This window comes from Chelonoidis abingdonii, chromosome 1 (assembly GCF_003597395.2).
Source record: "Chelonoidis abingdonii isolate Lonesome George chromosome 1, CheloAbing_2.0, whole genome shotgun sequence".
Lineage (NCBI taxonomy): Eukaryota > Metazoa > Chordata > Testudines > Testudinidae > Chelonoidis > Chelonoidis abingdonii.
The window spans coordinates 220,299,022-220,322,163 of NC_133769.1; the positions used below are offsets into that span (position 1 = coordinate 220,299,022).

Below are 23,142 nucleotides of genomic sequence, written 5' to 3' on the forward strand. Positions count from 1 at the left end.
GCTTTGATTTCATCCTTTGTGTTGAGGAAGACTGGACATAATTCCTGTTGGAGCCCATCTGCGATGATTAATTACTCCTTCTTGGCCACACTGCTAAACACCACAGATCACTTCTCCTTCCACACTGCCTCCACAACACTTCCCTTCCAGGAATTGAGAGACAACAGCTAGAAAACTAACTTACGTACCCAAGTGTCCCTCATGACAATGCAGAGCATTACTTGCTAGGCCAGCTCACCCATCTTTTCCCTTACTTTGAAAGCAATTGTATATTTGTAGATATTTTTTCAAGTTAAAGAGTTTGATATGGCCACTGCTCCTAAATTAATCTGTAACCTTGTGGATCTGAAGCATACAAATCTCTGAGAGTGAGGCAGATAATATACAAAGAGTCCATTCAGTGTGTAGGCAGATAGGAATGTTAGTACCAGGCAGCTCTCTAAAGAATGTTATTTTGGCAGAAGCTGCCCTGCTAAAAACAAGGGAGGGAAATGAATGTGAAATGTAGCTGGCCAGCAATTACGAAGTGATAAAAAAGCTGGCTGTTCAACATGAACTTCCACTTGCATATTCTGGGTCCTTGCTATTCTCAGTCCCTCCTACAGCCATGGCCCTGACCAATGTTTTGATATAGTACAAAGTTCCTGTTTATTACTATTGACTGTTGAAGTCTGCGCTCTGAAATGCATTCTGTCAACAGAATGTACGTGAACTTGGTATTTTAAAGCTCTGCTATTGCAGTAGCTTAGTTTTCTTGGGATTGCCATGCAGCAGGACCAGTGTTGCAGTCCCCGATTCAAGTTGAAAATGTTACACAGGAAGACATACCGTGTAAAGGTCAGATCCAGCTGTGATCCTGAGGGTTTTTTTCCTCTTATTGACACATTTGTATACGTCGGCCTTGTTTGTTTGTCCCCTGTCAAAGCCTAGAGTTTTGTATGGAAAACCTCATTGTTTAATGCATGCTCTCTTCCTGTTAAGATGAAATGGGTGTATAGCATATTACCAGATACAAAGTTACCATTCAGGGGAGCAATCACAATCTGTATTACTTATGATATGTTTTACCCTTCTTTGGAAGTGATAGCCATTATGGTCCATCAGTCTAATTAGTCTTCATGATTTTATAAGAAATATATGTGTTCTTCTTTATTACCGCTGTAGGACCTCCAGACAGAGATTGAAGCTCATACTGACATCTTCCATAACCTGGATGAAAATGGACAGAAAATCCTGAGATCCTTGGAAGGCTCGGACGATGCAGCATTGTTGCAGAGACGCCTGGATAACATGAACTTCAGATGGAGTGAGCTTAGGAAAAAATCTCTAAACATTAGGTAGGAACCAAATACAAGAAAGTGCCTTCAATTAATCTAACAGACAGAAAGGTACCCCTCTCTCAATACAAGGGCATAATTTGTTTCTGATGGTGCTATTTCATTCATTTTTTATGTGATTCATGATATTTTGAATGTTGAATTACTTTCTAAGAATGATTAATTTACTTGGTACAGAAATGATTGTGGAGGATTAGGATTTGAGGAACATGATGAGGTTTTATAATCACAGTTGTGTTCTAGAAAAAGAGAGTAGTGTGCTTAAATAGTACCTCTAAATGCAGGCTTTTTACAGAGCTGGGTATGGCTTATCAATGTGACATAAAAGATAAGTTATTAAACAACATAATTATTATGCACTGCATTTGTGAGGCTCTTCTTTCCAGTGCAAAACTAAGAATAATTTTACAGATGAGAGCATATGTTATTTTAGGCTTCTTCTGTTAGACAAAGAGGGGGCAAAGTTGAAACCTAAAATCCAAGAGTAAAAACTGTCTCTGGGTTTCATGAGAAAAACAAACTTCTTCTTGCAAGGAAGCATACAATAAAGAGTGATGTTACAAAAGATCTAATGGAGATGCAAACCTCTAAGTGTTTAGAATTTCTTTTCTGGAGAAAGTGTCCAGGAATCTTCTCTTTATAAATATGTTTTTTTACAATAGAGAACCTGGCTCCAATGCACTCACTTTCAGTCACTCTTTCATTCGTTCGTTTATTGTATGATGGTGGTAGTTCAGAGAGCATCAAAAGGCAGAAGCATTTTCAAAGTAATGTATGAAATATTAGCTTTTGAAACTCAAGCCCTGAGGGAGGTCAGTGTGTGTAATGACAAAAGCCATCTTCACAACATCAGTCATTAAAAATAAATGAAAGATTTGAGACTGAAAAGAGATTGGTAGTTGAAGTAAAGAAAAGAAGAGAGATTTTCTTTTTTTCTGATGAGCAAAAGAAAAGGGATGTAACCATTCAAAACATTATTTTGAGTTCTTTTTCTTTAGATGCCTTTTCACCCATAAACTTGCTGATATAAAAAGAGGTTTGAGAAAAGAAAAATTACATGTTGGCCAAACACGGGCAATTCAATAGATGAGATTTTCTACATCCCAGCTACTGCCCTTCAATTATTGATGTGATTAATCAAGTCAAAAATAGCAACCCTAGTTTGTCACAGTTGCTTTATACTCTTAAATTAAACATGTAAGGTAATGGGCTTACTCTCTCAAGCAGTTGGTCATAATGAAGGATACGGAATAGCCAAAACGTAAGGTAAAACAGCTAATGCTTTCGCTTGTAAACCACTGAGTTCAGATATGACTGACTAACGAACTGAAATTAGTTTGGTACTCAGTCTAGTCCCTAGAGATATTTCTTTGCATCACACGATTTGCTACTATTCCCCATGATTGACAGTATATACTATAGAGAGGTTTTGTAACAGAAGCTTGCCCTGCAGTGTATTGCAGGTGTTAACCCAATCCCTCTGTTGCTGTCTTTTATTTGCACTATAAATAGACACTAAAAGGTGATTATTATTTTTATATAAGTTTATGAAAACAGGAGGAGGAAACCATGGTTACTGAGCCAGCATCAGCCTATTCCAGTCTGAGTTTCTGAACACATTACATTTTCTTTAAAGAAAATATATGGTAGAAGGAACAATTTCAAGGGATATTAAGGAAAGGCAGAGTTTGATTTCCATTATTATGTACTTTTTCCACTGTTACACACTCCTGATCAAGTCTGCCTAAATCAGCAAGTTTTCCCAAGGTACTTTTCACCTGACTTTAAGTCCTTGATTTTATGACCTCAGGCCAAAATTGACTTTATTTTGATCATCTGTTTTGTCCTTTGTTAGATATTTAAATATGTATATGTATTTTTAAATAGTATATATCTACCTATTTAAAAAGAACATGGTACTAAATATGAATTTAAAATATATATTTTTACTTTGGGAAAAAACCCATCAACCACCATCACTGGATGGGTCGGTTAACTTGGTATCCCCAGTAGAATTGGGGCAATCAAATTTTTAGAACTAAAAGAATGGATTAGATTGATGTTGCACTATGGAGCTTAAATAATGTACAGTTTGCTCAAAAGATGAGCATTAGGCAGCAATTCATGGACTTGGATTGGGAAAAAATTATGAGTTACATTGTAATATCAGGGCAAAAATTCCATGAATGATTTCTTTCAATTTAATGATTTTTTTTCTTAGTTTGATGTTATAAGTACACTTATCCTTCACGTTTTACAAATTCAAAACAAGACAGTGGGTAAAACCTTCAAAAGCAGCTAGGTTACTTTGGAGACTGAGATATTTTTGAAACTAGGATTGAGGCTGTTAAGTCACCGAGGTGATTTTGAAAATTTTGCTCTGTAGCACTCCAGGCAAAGACGAATGAAGTATTTCTTCCACAACATAACCACCTTTTAGAACGTAAGCCATAACACGTAGGAGGCCATCATCTTGATTGTTTTAGGAAATCATATTTTGCTATAAAAGTGAGAGAAGGCAGGCTACATAGAGGGGTCAAGAAAGCACACTAATCACTCAGATGATGATGTAGTGTTCTTGGGCAGGGAGAGAGGCCTGCGTGATCCTGTGTGCTCTCCTCCCTCATAATGACAGTAGTTTTCAAAATGGGGTGGGGGTGGAATTGTGACCTCTTGCACCAGTTCATGAGTCAAAACAGCTAGACCTTGTTACTCTACAAGCTTGGCTATACAACTCTATTCTCTTTACTCTACACTTTGCTGACCTGGTATACAAGACCAGAAATTACTATAGGTGCAGTAGAGCATATTTTTAGAAATCACCTGTATCCACCAGTCCTTATCAAATCCAAATCAGGAGATCCTGAAAACCACAGCGAGTCCATGTGTGGCACTCTTCCTCACAGCCCCGTTCCTTGCAGCGTATAGTAGCAGATTATTAATTACCAGACAATACAAATATTGAGTGAGATCAGAAAATGGGACATAAAAGGTTCCCGGATAAGCAAAGTTGGAGGTTAAATAGAGACAAAATAAGCTTAAATTTCAAAGCTAATATACATTTTTTAGGGGGGGGGGAATTTAGATTCAACATTTTCATGCCTTAGCTGTTGTATTATATTGTTCGGATCTGAACTAATGTCATAAACTATTAAAAGCAGTGAAAACTCGTTAGGGAATTCTTCCTGCCAAAAACGATGCAGTGGCAACATTGATAATGGCTTTATGTGCATTCCAAAGTGTAAGAGGGAAAAAAGTATTATGCAATACAAATAAATGCAGTGTAAACAATAAATTAATCAATAAAGAGATGGTCTAGTCACAGTCTCATTCCTACAATAGATCTGTTCATAGTAAGTAATTACTTGATATTATTAGGCTCAACATTAGGTTTGGCATATTACACCAGGTACTGATAATGAGTAAGCAATAGAGAGGTGCTTCTTATGATGCTGATTTGACCAGGGTTACGCTTTCTCTTTTCTTTTCTCCAGTGATGTATTTTATTTCTCTGACATCCTACCTTCAAATGGAGCAAACGTTCTGTAGCATAAATCATTGATTTATCTATTTATAAAATAATCTACTAAATTCAAGGTTTACCCTATAATGTTTGTGAGAACTTGGCATCAGTTCTGTTACCTTGAGGAGGAGTAACTGCATGAGTCTATTGTGTAGTGGACTAGCTGCCACAGTGGAATAGGCAAGTCATTCTCTTGGAGATGAAAGTTCAATCTCTGGTTTGAGGTCTCAAGTGAAGGATGAGTTGCTTGAGCATATTTTGCAAAAACCACTGTCACACTCTGTTCAAGAAAAGAACAGGATTGGAATAGCAGATGTGTTTCAGGTCAGGACTGAGGTACTTCACTCAAGCCACTGCTGATGTAGCTAAATTCAAAACCCATCTAAGTGGGCAATGGAATAGTTCCTTTATCCCTAATTTTAATGATCACTAAATTAATAACCACTGCCACAAACCTTCAAGAGTGAGTGCAGGCTGTGTCATGACCTTAACCAATGACATCTAATCTCACCCTGGAGAGTGACTTTTTCTATTATTGTCATTGTAAATAAAACAATTATTTTCCCTACAGCTGATGCAATAATATATGCCTTGCAGATCCCATTTAGAAGCCAGTTCTGACCAGTGGAAGCGTCTACACCTCTCTCTTCAGGCACTCCTGGCATGGCTACAGCTGAAGGATGTTGAGTTAAAGCAGCAAGCACCTATTGGTGGGGATCTTCCCACTGTGCAGAAGCAGAATGATACACACAGGGTAAGATCTTTTTGAATGACCTGTCAAAGGTATTGATCTAATTTTGGATGAGAGTTAAAACCCTCTTTGTTGGAGAAAGGGTGGTGCCATTTAAAGTATATTTTAGAGATAATAAAGAGTGGCATTTTCAAAGGCACTCAATGTCCCTATGCACTTTGACAATCATAGCCTAAAGTGCAATTTAAACCTTCGTTATTAGTGGTGCTACTACGAATGTTTTCCTGGTACTCTGTATTTGCCCTTGTTACTCCAACCATAATGCCTCCTACTATCCCTGCTGAAATCCACTCCCCCTTCCTAATGAGGCTCTGAGTACTTAGAACCAAAATAGGACCTTCAGATTGTAAGTCCTCCAGGTAGTTTTGTTTAACTTTGTGTTCACTTGTAGCAAAAGGAAAAACAAAAAAGAATATAGGTTGGGCTTATTGTGCCACCTTTGACAGTTGGATGCTTTCTGGCATTCCTTTTCTGATACAAGTATAGGTAGTACAATGACTCTGTGGGCAAACAGATCCACTGTTACGTCATCACATAAAAAAGAATGAATCAGTATACTTTTTTACACATTGCTTACATAACTAGTGTTGTTAAAGGGAACGTTTAGCACCATTTAAGTGTCATTCCCATATTCTTTTTTGAAAAATACTGTGACAGGGTGCTGAGCAAGAAGACTGCAAGATCATCACTCTGCCATGCCAGCCCCATTTAAGTGAAAGAACATGGCCCTAATTGGAGAATGAGAGCCAGCTGCCAGCCCAAATAGCCCAGGGCTATATAAGAAGGGAGGAAGTGAGGGTGATGGGAGGGAAGAGTGAGGGAGAGTAGTCAGGGAAAAAGCCCTTCCCTCCTGGGTTCAGACACAAGAAACCCAGAGCTGTGTACACTGTATGGTGAGAAGGTGGTGGGAACACAAACTTGTAAACAAAAGCACCAGTGGTTTCAGAACCCAAGGGTCTCTGAGTGAGTTTATCTGAACCTAGCAGAGGCAGGAGCCAGGAGGGCCAGGTGTCCTGTGTTACAAGTACCATAGGATTTTTTGAAACCTGGACAGCTACTAACAATGGCTAGAATAAGTCTCATTTAATCAAGCAGGAAATAGATGATTCAGAAGATTGGTAATGGGATATGGTATCTTTCACTTCTCAGTCATGTATTGAAATGCAATCTAAACCGATAGGTACCAAAACATATCTTTCTAATAGTTGATCAGCATCATATATGAAAACAGTTGCTGATCTAAGTCCTAGTGGACAATTATGCACATCCTAAAATTGTCATGACAATTGGGAGTCTCAGCAGAGAGACTAAGGATCAAATGTACAAGGGCACTGCAAACTGTCCTCTTGCTCCTAAAGTGAAGTCCGTTTGAGGAAGGTAGTGGCATGATATCACAATGTCCTGGGGAAGCTTGCGCTGCAGCTATCCAGTCTAAACCAGTATTGTGGTAAACAGGGCTATGAATCCAACACCTGCTGTTAGCTTTAAAAAAAAAAAAAAAATCCCACCCGAAGTAGTCATCCAAAGGATGACACCTCTTGCTGGGTTTAAAAAAGGTGTGAAAAAATGCATTTATGAGTCGAGCAACATTCCTATATTGTTTCATATTAACCTTGTTCTGTTAATTTCCATGCAAACAGCAAGGAGACACTTTTAGGCATTTGCTAGGTGCCAGTTCATGTATGTTTCCTAACACATCTTTAGAACTACAAATGAGACAGTTCTGTACCCCACTTAATCACTAGTGACATATTAAGATCTAAAACAAGTAACAGAGATAACCCCATTCAGTAATTACTTCATTATATTTGTGGGCCATCTTAAGATGTTTTCAGGATAAGTTGCTGTAAATGGTTGTCCCCTTTGCAGAGTATTCTGAACAAAATGTAAAATCAAGGCTCTGACCACATGTGGCATTTTTGGTATCAGTATTAGAGAGGTGTTACTCCTTGGGGAACGGACCAGTGTTCAGGTAAATGGAACCAGAAGACTGGCTATTTTGCATGAGTTTGATGAGGTCATAGGTTGGAGAGGCAGCACAGTGCTGGGGAGAAGGGAGGAAGTCTGGCAGTTTAGAGAAGGAGCTGGGTTAAGTCTTCCCACAACACTAAAACCCAGTCTGCCTGCAGCCAGCTCCTTAACCCTGTCTGACCCTCACAATGACACCTGTCCTCTTTTGGTGACAGTTGCCACTCCATCTCTAATCCAGAAAGCACCAAGAGGAGGCTTCAGGTTCTTGCAACAAAAGCCAAGGACTTGCAACCTCCTGGGATAAAGCCTGGGGTAGTTCCATAATGAAGGTGGTATAGGCTGCTGGTAAAAATGTGTCAGAGGCTTATTTTAAGGAGGCAAAGGACTAGGGACCTTGTATGGATGCAAAGAGGGATCCCATGAGATTTCCAGGATAAGTGTACTCATTCTTATAAGTTCAATGTGACCTCTAAAAAGCCAGTTTGAACAAATGCATTTCATGCTGAATCATTTATATTTTCAAACTTGGCCAGCTGCAAGAGGAAGCATGTTCCAAAGTCAATGGCCCTCCACTGAAAATGTCCTGTTACCTACCCTTGGTAGTTCAATCCTTGTGACAGACTACAAATGTATTCCAGCCAATCACAGCTGCTATGGTAGGCTCAGAGGGGAGAGATTTAGGGTTTTACTGATAACTCTGAATAGCTTGAATCTCACCTAAAGTGAAAGGTGAACCTGTGCACAGCATGCATGTGTTATGTGCTTACGTCAGACAGCCATATTGTTACTAGACTTTGTTGTTATGACCCGCCCAAAATAAAGTGTATTGCTTCAGTCCGAATGTGACAAATGCATGAATAATAGTGGTGAGATCAGCATAAGAAAGGCCACACCTTCCTGCGAGCTGAATATGATACAAGTTATTTCGGTTACTGCTCACTCCTGGGAATCTAGGAGAAGTGAAACATCCAAAAAGACACTGAACCGAGAAAATAGAGGCTAGACATAACAAATAGAGGAAACTTCACCAGTTCCTCAGAATGATTCTTCTTGCAATACCTACCAGTGTCATCTGTCTTTTCTGGATTGAATTTAAAGTGGCAAATCCTGCCTTTGCATTTGGATTCCTGGAGATGGAACCAATGCATTTCTGCTATGCAGGGAGAAGGCACTTTGAAAAAGAGGCACACTCCCTGCAAAGCCTTATTCTGTAAGTTGTCTGAGAAAGGGATGGGCTAGAGAATTCACTACTGAATGGATCCAGCTATCTCCTTCCTACCCTCTCTCAAGTAATGGAGCTATACAAGGTGCATGAGGGACTACTTGAGCCATTTGGCTGAAGCAGCTTGCACAGAGCTGCGCCGCAATTTGCTGCTCAGCTATTCTATAGCCTGTGGTAAGTATTCCTTCCCCAATGCACAAATCCTAGCCAGAAAACTTAAATAATGTAGATGTTACTATAGCTCCTTGCTGCTGCCCTATCTCTGCCCCTTTCCCCAAAAGAGAAAGTGTGAGATACCACCAATCCTGGCAAGACAGTTACAAGAAAGAAATGGTTCCTTGAGCAAGGGTTTTAGTACTTAACACCACATCTAAGTATTTAAAAACATTCTCCACCTTGTATACTTTTCAGTCGAATAAGGTATTCTTCACTGACCTAAAATCTTTTACAGTATCACAGTGTACTGACATGGTTTAAAAAACTGTCACAGTCCATCTCAGAGGTGGTGAGGTTTCAGCAATGGATTAAGAGATACTTGTGTGGTTTCCATATTAGTTTAAGTTTGTACCATTTTTTGGGGTGATAGGTGCTACATAAACATAATTTTTCACAAATAGTTGCAAAGTGACATTACAGAACAACCCAGCCCTTCTTCCCTCCTCTCTTTATGTCCCCACAGCTACAGGTACACGCATGCACATGGACACACTTCTCTTGGTCACAATCCCTAGTCATTTCACAGTATCAAAGCAAGAACAGTTTAGTTACTTGTAGAAAGCTTCTTTTCTTCCCTCTCTCCCCTCGCCCCCGCAGTAGCACTTTTGTAGTTTAACATGATACCTGTCTAGTTATAGGCACTTGGGTTCCCGATGGAAAAAAGAACAAAAGATAATCTTTGAAATGAGGTCACACTGTCGACTCTTCAAAGACCTCTTGTGGAGAGGCAGGGAAGCAAGATCAGTAAAAAGCTCTGCCAGCTTCAAGTTGTCTTTGACAGAATCTGTGTTTGCAGTTTTCTGTTTTGTTCTCTGCTGTATTTTTCCCGAATGGCTTGGACCTTGTGTCACTCCACAGATTTCCTGGTCACGACAGCAGACATGTATTATTGCTTTAATAATCATGCTGTCATGCCTGGACAAAATACATTATGGTGAAATCATGCTAGCCATAAGTATGTGCATGGGTGTGTTGTTCCTAGTATGTCCTGGCATGGGGTTTATTCCTGGTATATGCAAGCTACTCCCCCCTCTACCCCTTTTTCTGAGCATTTTACTGGCCAGATCATTCTTTATATTATTGCCTAAGAAGTTTATGCAGTGATGTTTATTAAGAGTTAAAATAACAATTAATAGCAAGTTAATTAATACATTGAGGGGGCATCCCAGGGAAACAAAGATAGCAGTGACTGTGCTGATGCACAGTTGTTGCCTGAATACATTCAGTGGTAGTGTAGACATGACTATACCTTGTTTTTTTATTAATCTAGGTAAAGCTTAAAGAGGGCAGTTTTTTTCTTAGAAAAAGAAAAGAAAAAAAGGTTTTATCCTGGAAAGCCATAGTCATCCTGAATCCATTTAATTCCCACTCCAAATCCTACTGAAATGGAATTTTGGGAGACTTATCTTTCTACAGGATCAGGGAGTAATGTTTCATTTTACTGATACTGCACCATCCTTTTCATTGTATTTTCATCTCTCAGTTTAAAATGGCTATGCTTTCCTAACTGAAGAGATCTAAGGGCACCCTAGAAGCTCCCTGCAAGGGGCTAGTGGAGAGGATACTGAGATGAACTAATCAATATATGCATTATTAAAGTGGTGGACAGACTGCCATTACACCTCTGGTGCTGATTACAAATAGAAAGGCTTAAATAAAGCAGCTTCCTTGTTCTTTTGTCAGGTCATATATTATGCATGTTCGATTTCCTCTGCAGTCACCACAAAGTGTGGAAGAAATTCAAGAATTCAATAAAATTAGCCTGAAATCATTGGTTGTAAATTAGACATTCATTTAGGTTAATTCTGTTATCAATGCTAGGCTGCTTACTCTTGGCATGCATTTGTCAAGGCTATAGGTTGATAAATTCCTCCCTCACACCCCCCCTCCCCAAAAATAAAAGAGAGCGAGAGAAAATGTCAACTTGTTACCATTTTTGAGCTCTTACCATTTTGAGCTAACCACTACATTCAGATGAATATGCCACACTAAAAAGAATCTTAGCACAGAAAAGCCAACAGTGTCTTCATACAGTCAGAATTTCCAATCAAATGTGGCAATGCGGAATGAGCACATCCATTTTAATGAAATGATATGGTGCACCTGACTTTGCCTCAGCCTAAAACTTTTTTGTTCTAATTGCTACTCTGTATCATTTAACCTACTTGATGTTTGCAGACCAAAATGAATTCAGCAGGAGGGAGAGAGGACAGGGATGGGTGCCACATCATGTTGGAAATTGGCCTGTGCAGACTTACTTACTTTATAGCCTCAGCAGCTTGATATAACATGCAGAATATAACACTAAGAAGACGAGGAGATAAAGACACAGGCACATTTCTTCTTCTGGGTGTCAATGCAGATCTTTGTTTAGAGCTTGTAAAGGTGTACGGCCGGGGATCGACCCTCCCTGGGGAGAAGGAGAGACACACCGGCCTTGATACGCGTCGTCTAAATTAGCCCCTTTCTTCAGGGCTGAGCGACGCTGCGCAGTCGCTTGGGGCTCCAGCCTTCTGCTATAGGGCGGGGAAACAAACACAAAGTTATAGAGGCTCAGGCTCTCTTGGCTCAGGGCTGAGCAAACAATAGTTCAGGCAGCTCAAGCCCTTTGGGTGCAGGACCGAGCAGTGGCACAGTTAAAGGGGCCCAGCCCTTGGTGCAGGTGGGGCAGCAAACACAACGTCACAGAGGCTCAGACCCTCCTGGCCAGGGCTGAGCAGACAACCACTTGGCTATATGGCCTCCTCAGGCCGGGGGGTGGGGGATTCTGCCACCCAAGTACGGGTGGCCGGGGGAACGCAGCCCCACCCACTCCACTGCATTCCAGCCTGGGGTCCTACTAGCGGCTATCACCACTGACGGTCAGTGGGGTTCCTGACTGCAACACACTGACATGGGTTCAGGTATACTTGCAGCCTGACTGGAGTCGGCTGCCCCCGGGCTACTTCCAGTCTCCCCCTCTGGGTCTATCTGATCTGTGGCGTCAGCCCCTGGGAAGTCCAGTAGCATGGGCCCCTCTCAGCTCGGGCTGGCCGGTAGGTCCGGCAGTACCTCTGGGAAGTCCGGCCAGGCCTGGTCCGGGGTTTCCTCAGGGTAGTAGCAGGGACGGGGCGGCTCCGGCAGCTCCTCGTCGTAGCGGGCGCGGGGAAGCTCCGGCCAGTCAGGGCAACGGCCCTGGGCCTCAGCAGCTTCCCAGTCACGAGCACCCTCTGGCAGGTCTGCTCCCGACGGCAGCTGGGCTCCAACTGAGCGCTGACAGCTGGCTTTTATACTTCCGGGTCGCCTCCTGACCCTCTGAGGGGCGGGCTCACTGCTCTGTGGCCCCGCTCCCTTAGGTGTCTGACGGGGCTCGACCCTGCCTGGGGAGGAGGGGAGCCACACCGCCTCGCTACAGAGCTATATGTAAAATAAATATAGCATGGCGGGATTGCAGGTTTAAGCCGTTGCCAGTGCTATAAGGCTATATATCACCAGCAGCTCCAGAAGCCATTGTACATGAGGCAGATACCCCAGATTCCCCATTACATCCTGTTACAGGATGGCGTATACCTTCCTTCCCACCTGTCCTAACTCTGGTGTCCTGGAGAAGGGAAGTGGATATAGCTGTGTCCTCTTCGGGGAATCTAGTGCCACTACTCCTTGTGTCCCTTGCATCAGGGACAAAGGTAAGGGAGAGTGTTTTGTGCTCTCCCCACCCTTTACACATCCCTTCAGCTAGGCACAGGTTAGCCCAGTGTTCTGCCAACAGCGAAAGCTGTCTAAGGAAAGTTATCTACTATCCCTTCCCAGCAGTGCAGGTGAAAACATGCACTCCTACACAGCCATGAAGACAGGGAAATGGTAGTTGTATTGCTTTCTTCATCAGAACAGCTCTGCCTCCTCCCTGCTTTCTTTGGGCACGAGCAGAGAGCAGTCCTTTGTCCTTGTATGGATTGTTTTTAAAATGTAAGCTTTTCAGGAAAAGGATCTATCTGCTGGCATGTCTATAAAGCACATTGCATCCCTTGGCTAGTGGATAATAATGATAGGCTAATTTTGACAATACCGGGGAAGTCTGCAGATGCCCTTTCTCAATGGTAGCTTCTGAAAACAGGATATATCCCAGCACACAGACCCTGCACTCTGAAGGGCTGGATTGGGGTCTCCCCTTCTGTAGCATGAGCAGGAATGGGATCCAAGTGAGAGATAAACATAATAGTTTTTCCTCACTTGTTCTTCCTTCCTCTTGCACGTTATGCAAGAGCCAGGCACAAATTGAAATAAATATGTAATTTAATCAATCTGACTCTCAGTTTTCATTCACTTCTTAGGCAAATATCCATTGACTTAAATGGGAGTAAAGGCCTCAGTTTTAGCCCAGTATTAATAATCAAAAATAATTGTAATATATATATGTGCTATATATATTAGCACAAACTCAATGCAGTTTCCCTTTTGACTCAGAACTGTTCATCCATCATTTGGCTGTGGAGGATTAAATTGTACCTTGGCAATAATTTAAAATGCCGACTGGGCCACAAAGTTAAAACTTACACACAGGATCAGTAGCCCAAACACAAGACATTTTAACATGCCAAGAAGCGATATGCTGATTTTGGCCATTACAGTTAGCAGATACAAAGACTTATGAAACAAAGGCACAATAGCATTGTTTCTCACTCATACAAATCAAAATGTCAGATTCTTAAAATAGTCAACATTAGAGTAAGCATAAATCAGAGAGAGGCATCAGCAAGAAATTCCTCCAAATGACTCAACTTGGATGGTGGTATATTCAGAGAACAGCCTAACTCTGTTGATGTCCATTGCGCAGTTCAGCTTTAGTGACTATGCCATGCACTTGAAGAAGGGACTCAACATTCTTCAAATGATTTTACTGATCTCAAGATCAAGAGTCTCTTACAATAAGTTATCATCCAATTCATTGGGAGTTCTCAAATATTTAAAAAAAACAAAATAATGTAGGTAGTTATTTAGCTTTAAACAGTAGCTACTGTGTGCATGTGCTTAACTTATTTTATAAAAATGTCCCAGAATTTTTAACATGCCAACTTTTTCCTCATGAACTGCAGCTGACACTCTCATTAATAGTCATGGGAGGAGTTTATTTGGGGGCTCTGTGTATGACATTTAATTTTAAATGTAGTTCATGGTATAAACAGCTGATGACTTTAACCTTCAATTTCTGGGCTTTTTGTTTACTAATTCCTTTAATCATTTTAGTTAAACACATTATCAGAACTGGTTCTGACTAAATTTATTGTTCAAGTAGCTCATATAATTCTTTGTAAAAAGTATTTCCTATTAACCTAAAAGCAAAAAACCTTCGTAAGTAATGTGTGCTTTTGCCACTCATGACATATAGCTCTCCTTCTTGCAATAATTACACTAGTACTTTCCATGTACAGCAGCAAAATACTGCATAAGAACTCTATAAATTAAGCTCTCGTTTATAACCAAGACAGTTAAAACTTTGAAGTAAACCACTAGTGAATGCTTAGAGGTATAGTACAATACACACTCAGTAAAGGGAAAGTATGGGTAATTCAGTGTCAGTAATCCAGATCTAGCCCACTAGATGTATTTACATGGCCTGTGTGTTAGATTCAGATTCTGTGTAATCAAACCGTTCTTTAAAAGAAACAAACTCAAAGTTTCTAGCTTTCATGTAAACCAATGGAATGTTCCTGAGTCTGCGGTGAAGAAATGTGTGCTCCACTACGTCTCACTCATTGGATTGAGTGTTAGCTCTGCAGCCTAATAATGGCACTTTTTAACGTCAACCTTAACTACTTTAAGGCTGATCACATTAAAAGATGGGATAAACAAGAGTGGTGGAAGTGGAAGTTGTTGGAGGGAAGAAAATGCAGAGAAAAGAAAAGAAGATAGGAAAGGGAGAGAAAAGCAAAGAAAGGATGGAGGAAAAAAGACAAAACAACAGTGATCGAGAAGATGACCACATTTTCCCACTGAGTGATGCTGAATGCAAAACTGAGACTTTTAACAAATAATGATAAAAAAAGCTAAAAGTTTTGTTACTACATTAAGGACCATATTCCGCCCTTGATCTCTGTATAAATCTCCCAGGGGTAGTATTGGGAAATCTTCTGTGGGTTGATGCTAGCATATATTCCTAGATCGGCCTCTGGACTGCAATTAAAAATGGAAGGTGATTTCCTCCTCTGCATGCATTTGACATTTCTGGAAGAGAGTCTGAAAATAAGAAGAGCTTGCTCAGCATGCTCTGCATCTATTACGTCTACCTCAGTAGCAAAGGAGCACGTGGTGATTAACGTGATGACACTGAATGTACGTCAGAACTAATAGCTGTTTGCTACTTATTATAAAGCGTCAGTGTAGCAGTATCAGTGCACTTCTTTTTTTCTGACACAGCAGCAGTAGCAACAGTGAGAGCTGTGAGGCACCTTGGATTTCCCATTACAGTCTGGAAATCTTTTGCCTCTCAAGCAGCATTAGCTGTGCCAGTGCTGTTCATTGCAAAGCCTGCTGAAGCCTTGTCCCTTCCAGCTAGGTTTCAAAGTTTGACTGTTACATTAGTCACAGAAGGGATCCCTTCACACAATGAAAGCTTAATCAGACCATCCTTCCATTTTGCAACACTCTAAATGCTCACTGGCCTCTCAGAAAACAAGTGTGGTTTCTGGTTAATCAAATGCTGACAATGACCTTCCATCTCATCTTGCTGACACCTATTTGTAGTAATCCAGGTTGAAGCTGATGCTGGAAATTGTATACCAAAGTTGACAGCACCGAGAACTAGTATTTAATATGGCTTTACATTTCCAATTTACATTGTGTTTGTTTCGGTTCATAGGCCTTCAAGAGGGAGTTGAAAACTAAAGAACCTGTTATCATGAGTGCACTTGAAACAGTACGAGTGTTCCTGGCAGAGCAGCCTCTGGAGGGTCTGGAGAAGCTCTACCAGGAGCCTAGAGGTAATTGAATGTAGAACTGTAATAACATATTGATAGAAGGATCAGTGATGATTGAAAGACCATAAATTCTTACTGCCACTGTCAGGGCAGCTTTTATATACTCCAAGCTCCATATCACTATTTCATAACCTGAACTAAGCAAAAGGGCAGCTGAAACCAGAACCTAGCAGTCCTTCTGCACCCTGTGAAATAAAGGTGCATATTTAAAGGAAACACTGAGAGGAGCTCAAAACCTCTTGTGTGGATTTATAACTTATAGACCAATTTGTGGTTCATAAATTTCAATCGTTAACCTCTTAGAGCTGGGAAATCCATGCCAATTGGAAAAGCTAACCAGAGAATATTACAGTTGACTATCCTGAAATTTATTTGGCTCCAAATTTAGTATACAATGTTCTAGAAAAAAGCATATTGCTTAAATAGAAACTGTGTGTGTGCCAGGTACAACTCAAGAACTTTGCTTGATTCTTGTGGTCCCAGTTCAGCAAAGCTCTTAAACACGTTCTTAACTTTCAGGTAGACTTAAGCACATGCTTAAATTTAAGCATTTTCACAAGTGCTTTGCTGAATGAGAATGGACTTAAGGACATGCTCACGTCCATTTGAAATGTAAGCATGCACCTAAGTTTTTGTGGAATATGGGCCCCTAACTGAATCCTTAGAAAATTATTACACTGTGATATATAGTAGGACTAGGATTTGTTGAGGAACCTCACATGATTGTACATTAATAAAGTATATTTGATAGATATCTCTGGTTATGAATAGTTTTCTTGCTGTGTTTTTGAACATTTCAGTCTTGCCCCAATAGTTGTTGTTTTCCTTATAAAATAGAATATGCTCTAACGGCCTAATGAACTTCACATTTAGAGCTGTCTCCTGAAGAAAGGGCCCAGAATGTCACCAAACTCCTCCAAAGACAGGCAGATGAGGTCAAAACTGAATGGGATAAACTGAACCTGCATTCTGCTGACTGGCAAAAGAAGATAGACGAGGCTCTTGAAAGACTGCAGGAGCTCCAGGAGGCAATGGATGAACTGGACCTGAAGTTGCGCCAGGCTGAAGTGACTAAGGGTTCCTGGCAGCCAGTAGGGGATCTGCTAATTGACTCTCTGCAGGATTACCTAGAAAAAGTCAAGGTATCAGTGGGCTTCTACTCTTCAACATTTGTGGGAGGAAAACGTAATTGGTCTTGTTTTGATGGTTATTCTCCCTGCATGATTGCCCTCCTCAATCAAGAAACAACTTTTAAGATGAAGTGTTGGCCAATTTTAAAGAATTGGAGCATTTAAAGAATGATCTAATTCCCCAGTAAAATCAATGTTAACATGGAGTTCCAATTAAAAGTATACATCAGTAATTTATGGCAAAAATATAAGGATGTCTAATTATCCCCAGCATAGATACTATTAACCTAGGGAATTTAGTGTTAAAATTAACTTTAAAAATAAATCCAGACATGTTAAGGTATAGAATTGCACAATTAGGGCACCCAAACAAACTTAATTCTACCCTGTATTGTAGTCATGTAACCATACAATTAAGACTGTATAATTGTGTTTGTAGCTCCACATTAGATTAAACTGATTTTAAAAAATAGATGTTTTTTCCTTCCCCCTCTGCCACCCGCATGATATCATCACAGGGAAGGTATTCTCTCACCTGCGCTCCCTAATGAGTAGATCTGGTGAGTTAGGTTTTTTATTTTGTTTTGTTGTAAATGAAATACTTGGTAATAACGGTCAGCTTGCAGAATGCTCTCCAGTAGGACACTATATGTCAAACTACGCTGAAGAGAAAACATTATTATGAAAAATAACAGGGGAAAAAAAGCCATTAATCAGAAAAAATTAATTGTAGACAGGGCAAAAGATTTCCATAAGGGTTAAGTATATAAAAAATCTGAAGAGTCTGCAAGATTCTGTTAAGATCATAGATGACAAATAAAAGGTCTGACATCTATTTTGTCTTAATGAATTTTTAACCACTTATACAAAGTGAAACCACTCCAACAGCAAAGACAAACTTGATGGGATACTCACTTGGGAGGTAGGAATTCCAGATTCAAGTCCTTTCACCAAATTAGGCAGAGCAGGTGAGTGTTCTATCCACTTTGGTGGATCTCTTTCTGGATTTGACCAGACATTACATCCTTGACCTGAGAAACCTTCCCAATGAAAGTTCAGTCAAAACTAAGAAGTATGAGTCAATATTTGCTAACAAAAAAAAGTTTTGTCCAAAAATTCCTTACAAGATCTACTTGAAACCTATATATTAGCCCTAATTACTACTTTTTTATTCTGTTCTAACATTGGCTAAGCTGCAAATGGAAAAACTGTGTGTGCACACATATGGGATTTCAAATCCTTTGTAAATGATAATATTTCAAACCCTGTGTGAGAGTTGTAGCTAGGTAAGATATATAGCACTCGAGGCAGTGCATTTCTAAGAGATGATAATACCATTTGGGTGGTGTTACAAGGCACTAGACCAAAGGCTGAGTAATGTTAACTACCTGAGAAGTGCAGTAATTGCCTCAAAATGCACTGCCTAGAGTGCTGTTATTGCTCTAAGGAAACAGAATTTCTATATAAATAGTGAAAGCAGATAGATGTGAGCATTTGCTGGGCAATGTAGTCATGTCTGTAACATAAATAACCTGTAAGAAAGCTCCAGTTGTGTCTGCAGTTTAAAAGCCATCTTCATAAATTACGGAATGCATGATTGTTTGCTGTTTTGTTGTAGCTGTATTAGTCCCAGGATATTAGAGAGACAAGGTGGGTGAGTTAATATCTTTTATTGGACCAACTTCTGGTTTAACATATTGAGTTAAATATATATTTTTAAAAATTCACATTTTTTAAGTATATGTTTTAAGAAGAAATAAGTCAAGAAAAGCAGTTCTAAATATACGATGTACTAGCTGTAGGGATTTTTTTTAGGTTTGCATTTCAATTTAAACATACACGAAGTATGAACATTACAGCTAGGTCAAAGAAGCCTTCAGTCCTGATCCTGCAAACATTAAGACTTTGTTTACCCTACATACCTTTTAGCGACGTGGGTGTGCCACTACAGCTGTGCCGCTAATAGGCACATGGTGTAGGTGCTGTTTGTCAGTGGGAGAGAGCTCTCCTGCCGACAAAAAAACTTTCACCCCGAATGAACGGTGGTAGCTTTGCCAGCAAAAGAGCACTCCTGCTGACAAAGCACTGTTCACACCGGTGCTTTTCGTCAGCAAAACTTTTGTTGTTTGGGGGAATGGGGGTTTCACACCCTTGAACAACAAAAATTTCGTCGTTCTGTTTCCAGTGTAGACAAAACCTTACACATATGCTTAACTTTAAGCTGAATAGCCCCATTGACTTGAAGTGTACACATGCATAACAGGTTGCAGGATTAAGGCCTCAGTTTGTTGGGTTTTTGTTTTTTATTTTATTTATGTACAGGATCCATTTTACCAGGAGAGTACAGGCAGAGTATTGCAGGAAGATTAGAAACGAAAGGCTTTTTAAAAACCACATTTCTATTGGGCAAAGTAGAGCAGTTTTGTTCTTTTCAATCTGAGGAAGTTTGGATATACGACAAAATGGAATGGCTTAGGCTTTGGCAAACTCAGATTTTTACTCTGTTTGCAAAACCAAAACCAAACCAGGGCAGTTCCTCTCTGGTATCCATTTAATCAGCTATCAGAATATTGGAGAGAGGTTTAGAGATTCAGGCTGATTTCTATATACCAAGGAAAGAAAGAATGTATCAACAATAGAAGACTCTTCATGGGACAGAACACGTTTTTTCTCTTATAAAATACTACAGTTATGTAAATGCCTTTCAAGCACAGTAGTAAATCCATTAAGTATCCATTTTTCCATTAAGGGAAAAATACTGTCACTTTGATGGGAAAATGATTAATAGTGCAATATCTGAAGTTCAAATGACTCAATAAATATAAGGAAACTATCTAAATCAGAAAAATCAAAAATGTACAAGGGATCACATTCACAGAGCTGTGTATGAAAATTCAAGGTGGTGGTGAACAAGTGCCAGAATTCTACCTTAGAGTATGCCATGGGTAAAAATTTCATCCACTCCTTATTGCCAAATTAATCTGGGTGATTAGTACCCTGGTCCGCCTAACCTGGGCACGAACTGCAGCATTGAAAAGCCCTACCCCATTTCCTTTGGCATTCCTGTGGCTGCATTGACCCATGTGAGGCATGAAGGACATGTCTGCATTACAAACTTTTGCTGATGTGATTTACATCAGTATAAAAGACACTGCAGTTATTATATGGCTTGTGCACATGCATACGTGGCTCTTTGCATCAGCATTGTGCATACTCACCAGGAGTGCTTGTTTTGATGCACAGTACGGTGCACCATGGGTAGGTATCCCACTCTGCAACTCACCACTGTCCAGCACATCGTGTTTTGGGAAATGTTGGCAACGCATAGCTGGGCAGAAACAACTCACATGGGTGACTGGGACTGTGGGGTCAAGCTCCCATCATGAAACTTTCTCCACCCCATAATGCCATCTCTAACCCATCATTTTCATGCCTATTTTGAAAATCCAAGGAACTCTGTGGTCTGCCATCTCTGACAGAAGCGTTGAGCCTGCACATCTCTGTGCTATTGTCATGAGTGTGCATCCTGTGCTTGCAACAATCATCCAATACTTGCAGAGATGCAAGAGCAGCCAGGGGGAACATGATAATTTCATGGAAAACACTCCGCTGTGGGACATAGGAAGAACCAAATCAAGGTTGGTGGTGGGGGGGGCGGTCACAGAGTAACTGCAAATAGTCAGGCATGGAAACAAGCACTGACTGGTGAGATTGTATTGTAATGTAAGACTGGATGATGAGAAGTGGACTGCAGTACTTCTGGATGCACCCACATTCCTTCACCTGTTTGCCCAGCTCGCACCAGCCCTTCATCTCAGGGACACCAAAATGAGAGCAGTGCCGATGGTGGAGAATCGAGTGGTAATTACACTGTGGAAAGGTGGAATGCCAATTGCTACCAGTCCTTGGGAAATCATTTTGGAGTTGGAAAAGTGACAGTGGGGGCTGTTGTCATGCAAGTGTGCAGGATCATCAATCATCTCCTGCTACACAAGACTGTGACTCTTGGCAAAGTGCAGGATGTAATGGATGGATTGGCAGCAATGGGGTTCCCAAATTCCGGGGTGGGTCTCTTTGTCTCTCCAGTTGAAGCTGTTCCGCTTTGTATAAAAAAAACTTGAATAGTCACTGGGCCAGAGAGAGACTGGCTGGGAATGGGTCTGTAGCCTCGCCCTTAGGGCACTCACCTGGGAGGAGGGGGACACCCAAGTTCCAGTACCTTTTGCAGTGACTATTTAATTATTTATACAAAATGGAACAGCTTCAACAGGAGAGACTGGGAGTAACCTCCCAGAGTACCCTATAGCCTGGTGCTTAGGGCACTCACCTGGTATGGGGGAGACCTGGGTTCATATCCCAATCCCCAAGCAGGGAACTGAACCTGGGTCTCCCATGCTTCTAGTGAGTGTCCCAGCCATTGTGCTAAATGTTAGAAGAGGTGGCATCAGCATTTTCTCCTCTGGGAAGCTTGCTCTTAATGTCCTTACCCAAATAAACTCAACTTTTTGTTCAACCCCAAATGAAATTTTTCCAACTTTTTTTGATTCGCTGCTAATTCTAAAAAATGTTGATTTCCATTTGACCCAAACCAATTTTTCTTATTTTTCATAACTGCAAACAAACTAAAAAATCAGTTACTTGCACAGCTCTATTCACGAGGACTGCAGTATTCCCTGCCAGTAATTCATTGTATGGGAAAGAACCTCTTAGTCTGTGCATTTCTGACTAAGAATCACAAGTGATATCTGGCAAGGTGGCCACCTTGATCACGTACATTTCTTTTCAAACCTCCACCAGAACAGCACTCACTGCGGGATTTCCAAATGTCAGCTGGTAACCAACTGAGCAATAACTCTCTGGGGAAGCCGGCTTTCCCATGTTGATTTCCATGGAAATCTTTTTCATGGAAATGAGAACTCTCAATCTCACGGTGAGGTTTGGGGGCTAGCTTTCTGCAGAGCAAGAGAAAAGCCTCCTTCCTCATGCTTAGGCTAATGCAGCCACTGCTATTCATCTCATGTCCTGAGAAGAAGAGAGTGTGTTCATCGTTCAGACATAAAAACACCTCCATGTGCTGAACATCATCAGAAAATACAGCATACTGCTGTCTTTGAACATTAATGAACTACTCAGCTTGCTCTCTGGCTTTTCACAAATGCTCCATTGTCATGCCAGTGCTGCCTTGTGACTGCTTTTCAAAGTTCCCTCTGAGACCTTTTACTGCAGAAACAGGCTTCCATTTAGAGAAAAGAACTAGGAAATAGTGCCAGATCCAGGGGATTTATGAGATTTCCCCCAAGGAATTATGGGAGTTTAACAGTTTCTCCCATAATCCTTCATAGGCTTTCAGAAAGCCTTTTGAAAATTGGAAGCCATTGTATACCAGTATTTGTGGAATGGGTATGCAGAAAGCAGTGCAGCTGCACTGTTGTTAACTGCATTAGTGTGAACATTACACCCAAAACAACAGGCTATTGTGAATGTGCTGCACTGTTGATACTTACACCAGGGATATGCCTTCAGGTCAACCACCAGCAATTCAGCTGAATGCTGTACGCAAGTTATCAGGACACTCTTAAGAAACCCTGGGGAGATAGATCTCTTATCTGAAAGTTTTCAGGCAAGAACAGAGAATGGTGCCAAAGGCAACTTCAGTTCCAAATGAAAGTATCTGTCTCCAGTGTCATCAACTCAGGAATGCCCACCCAACTGAAGGATAGGTGATTTAGTCCTTGTGACGAGGGAAGCCGGGGCTCAACCCTCCCTGTGGAGGAGGGGAGCCACACCGGCCTCGTCCTGTCCTAGCTGGGTCCTGTCCCTCGGGTCCGCGGTCCACTGTCCGGGCGTTCGGTCCCTGTGGAGCGGACTGGGACACAGCAAAATGTCAATAGTGGCCCCGCCCTGGAGTCGGGCGGGGCACCAAACACAGTACAATCGGCTCTGGCCCTATGGGGCAGGGCAGAGCAGCAACAAAGTCAGTGGGGGCCCAGCCCTTGGATCGGGCGGGGCACCAAACACAGTACAATCGGCTCTGGCCTT

At 41.0% G+C, this 23,142-nt stretch overlaps 1 protein-coding gene across 9 annotated transcripts in view; it reads left to right on the forward strand.

The window, feature by feature from the left end:
• Nucleotides 1-23,142, forward strand: part of LOC116825693 (dystrophin) — a 1,328,444-nt gene that overhangs the window by 1,031,667 nt on the left and 273,635 nt on the right. For all 9 annotated transcript variants that reach the window (XM_075059803.1, XM_075059815.1, XM_075059808.1 and 6 more), the window contains 4 exons: nt 1,165-1,337; nt 5,458-5,614; nt 15,856-15,976; nt 16,847-17,115. In XM_075059803.1, the coding sequence (XP_074915904.1) occupies nt 1,165-1,337; nt 5,458-5,614; nt 15,856-15,976; nt 16,847-17,115 (720 nt within the window). The remainder of the gene's footprint in view (nt 1-1,164; nt 1,338-5,457; nt 5,615-15,855; nt 15,977-16,846; nt 17,116-23,142) is intronic.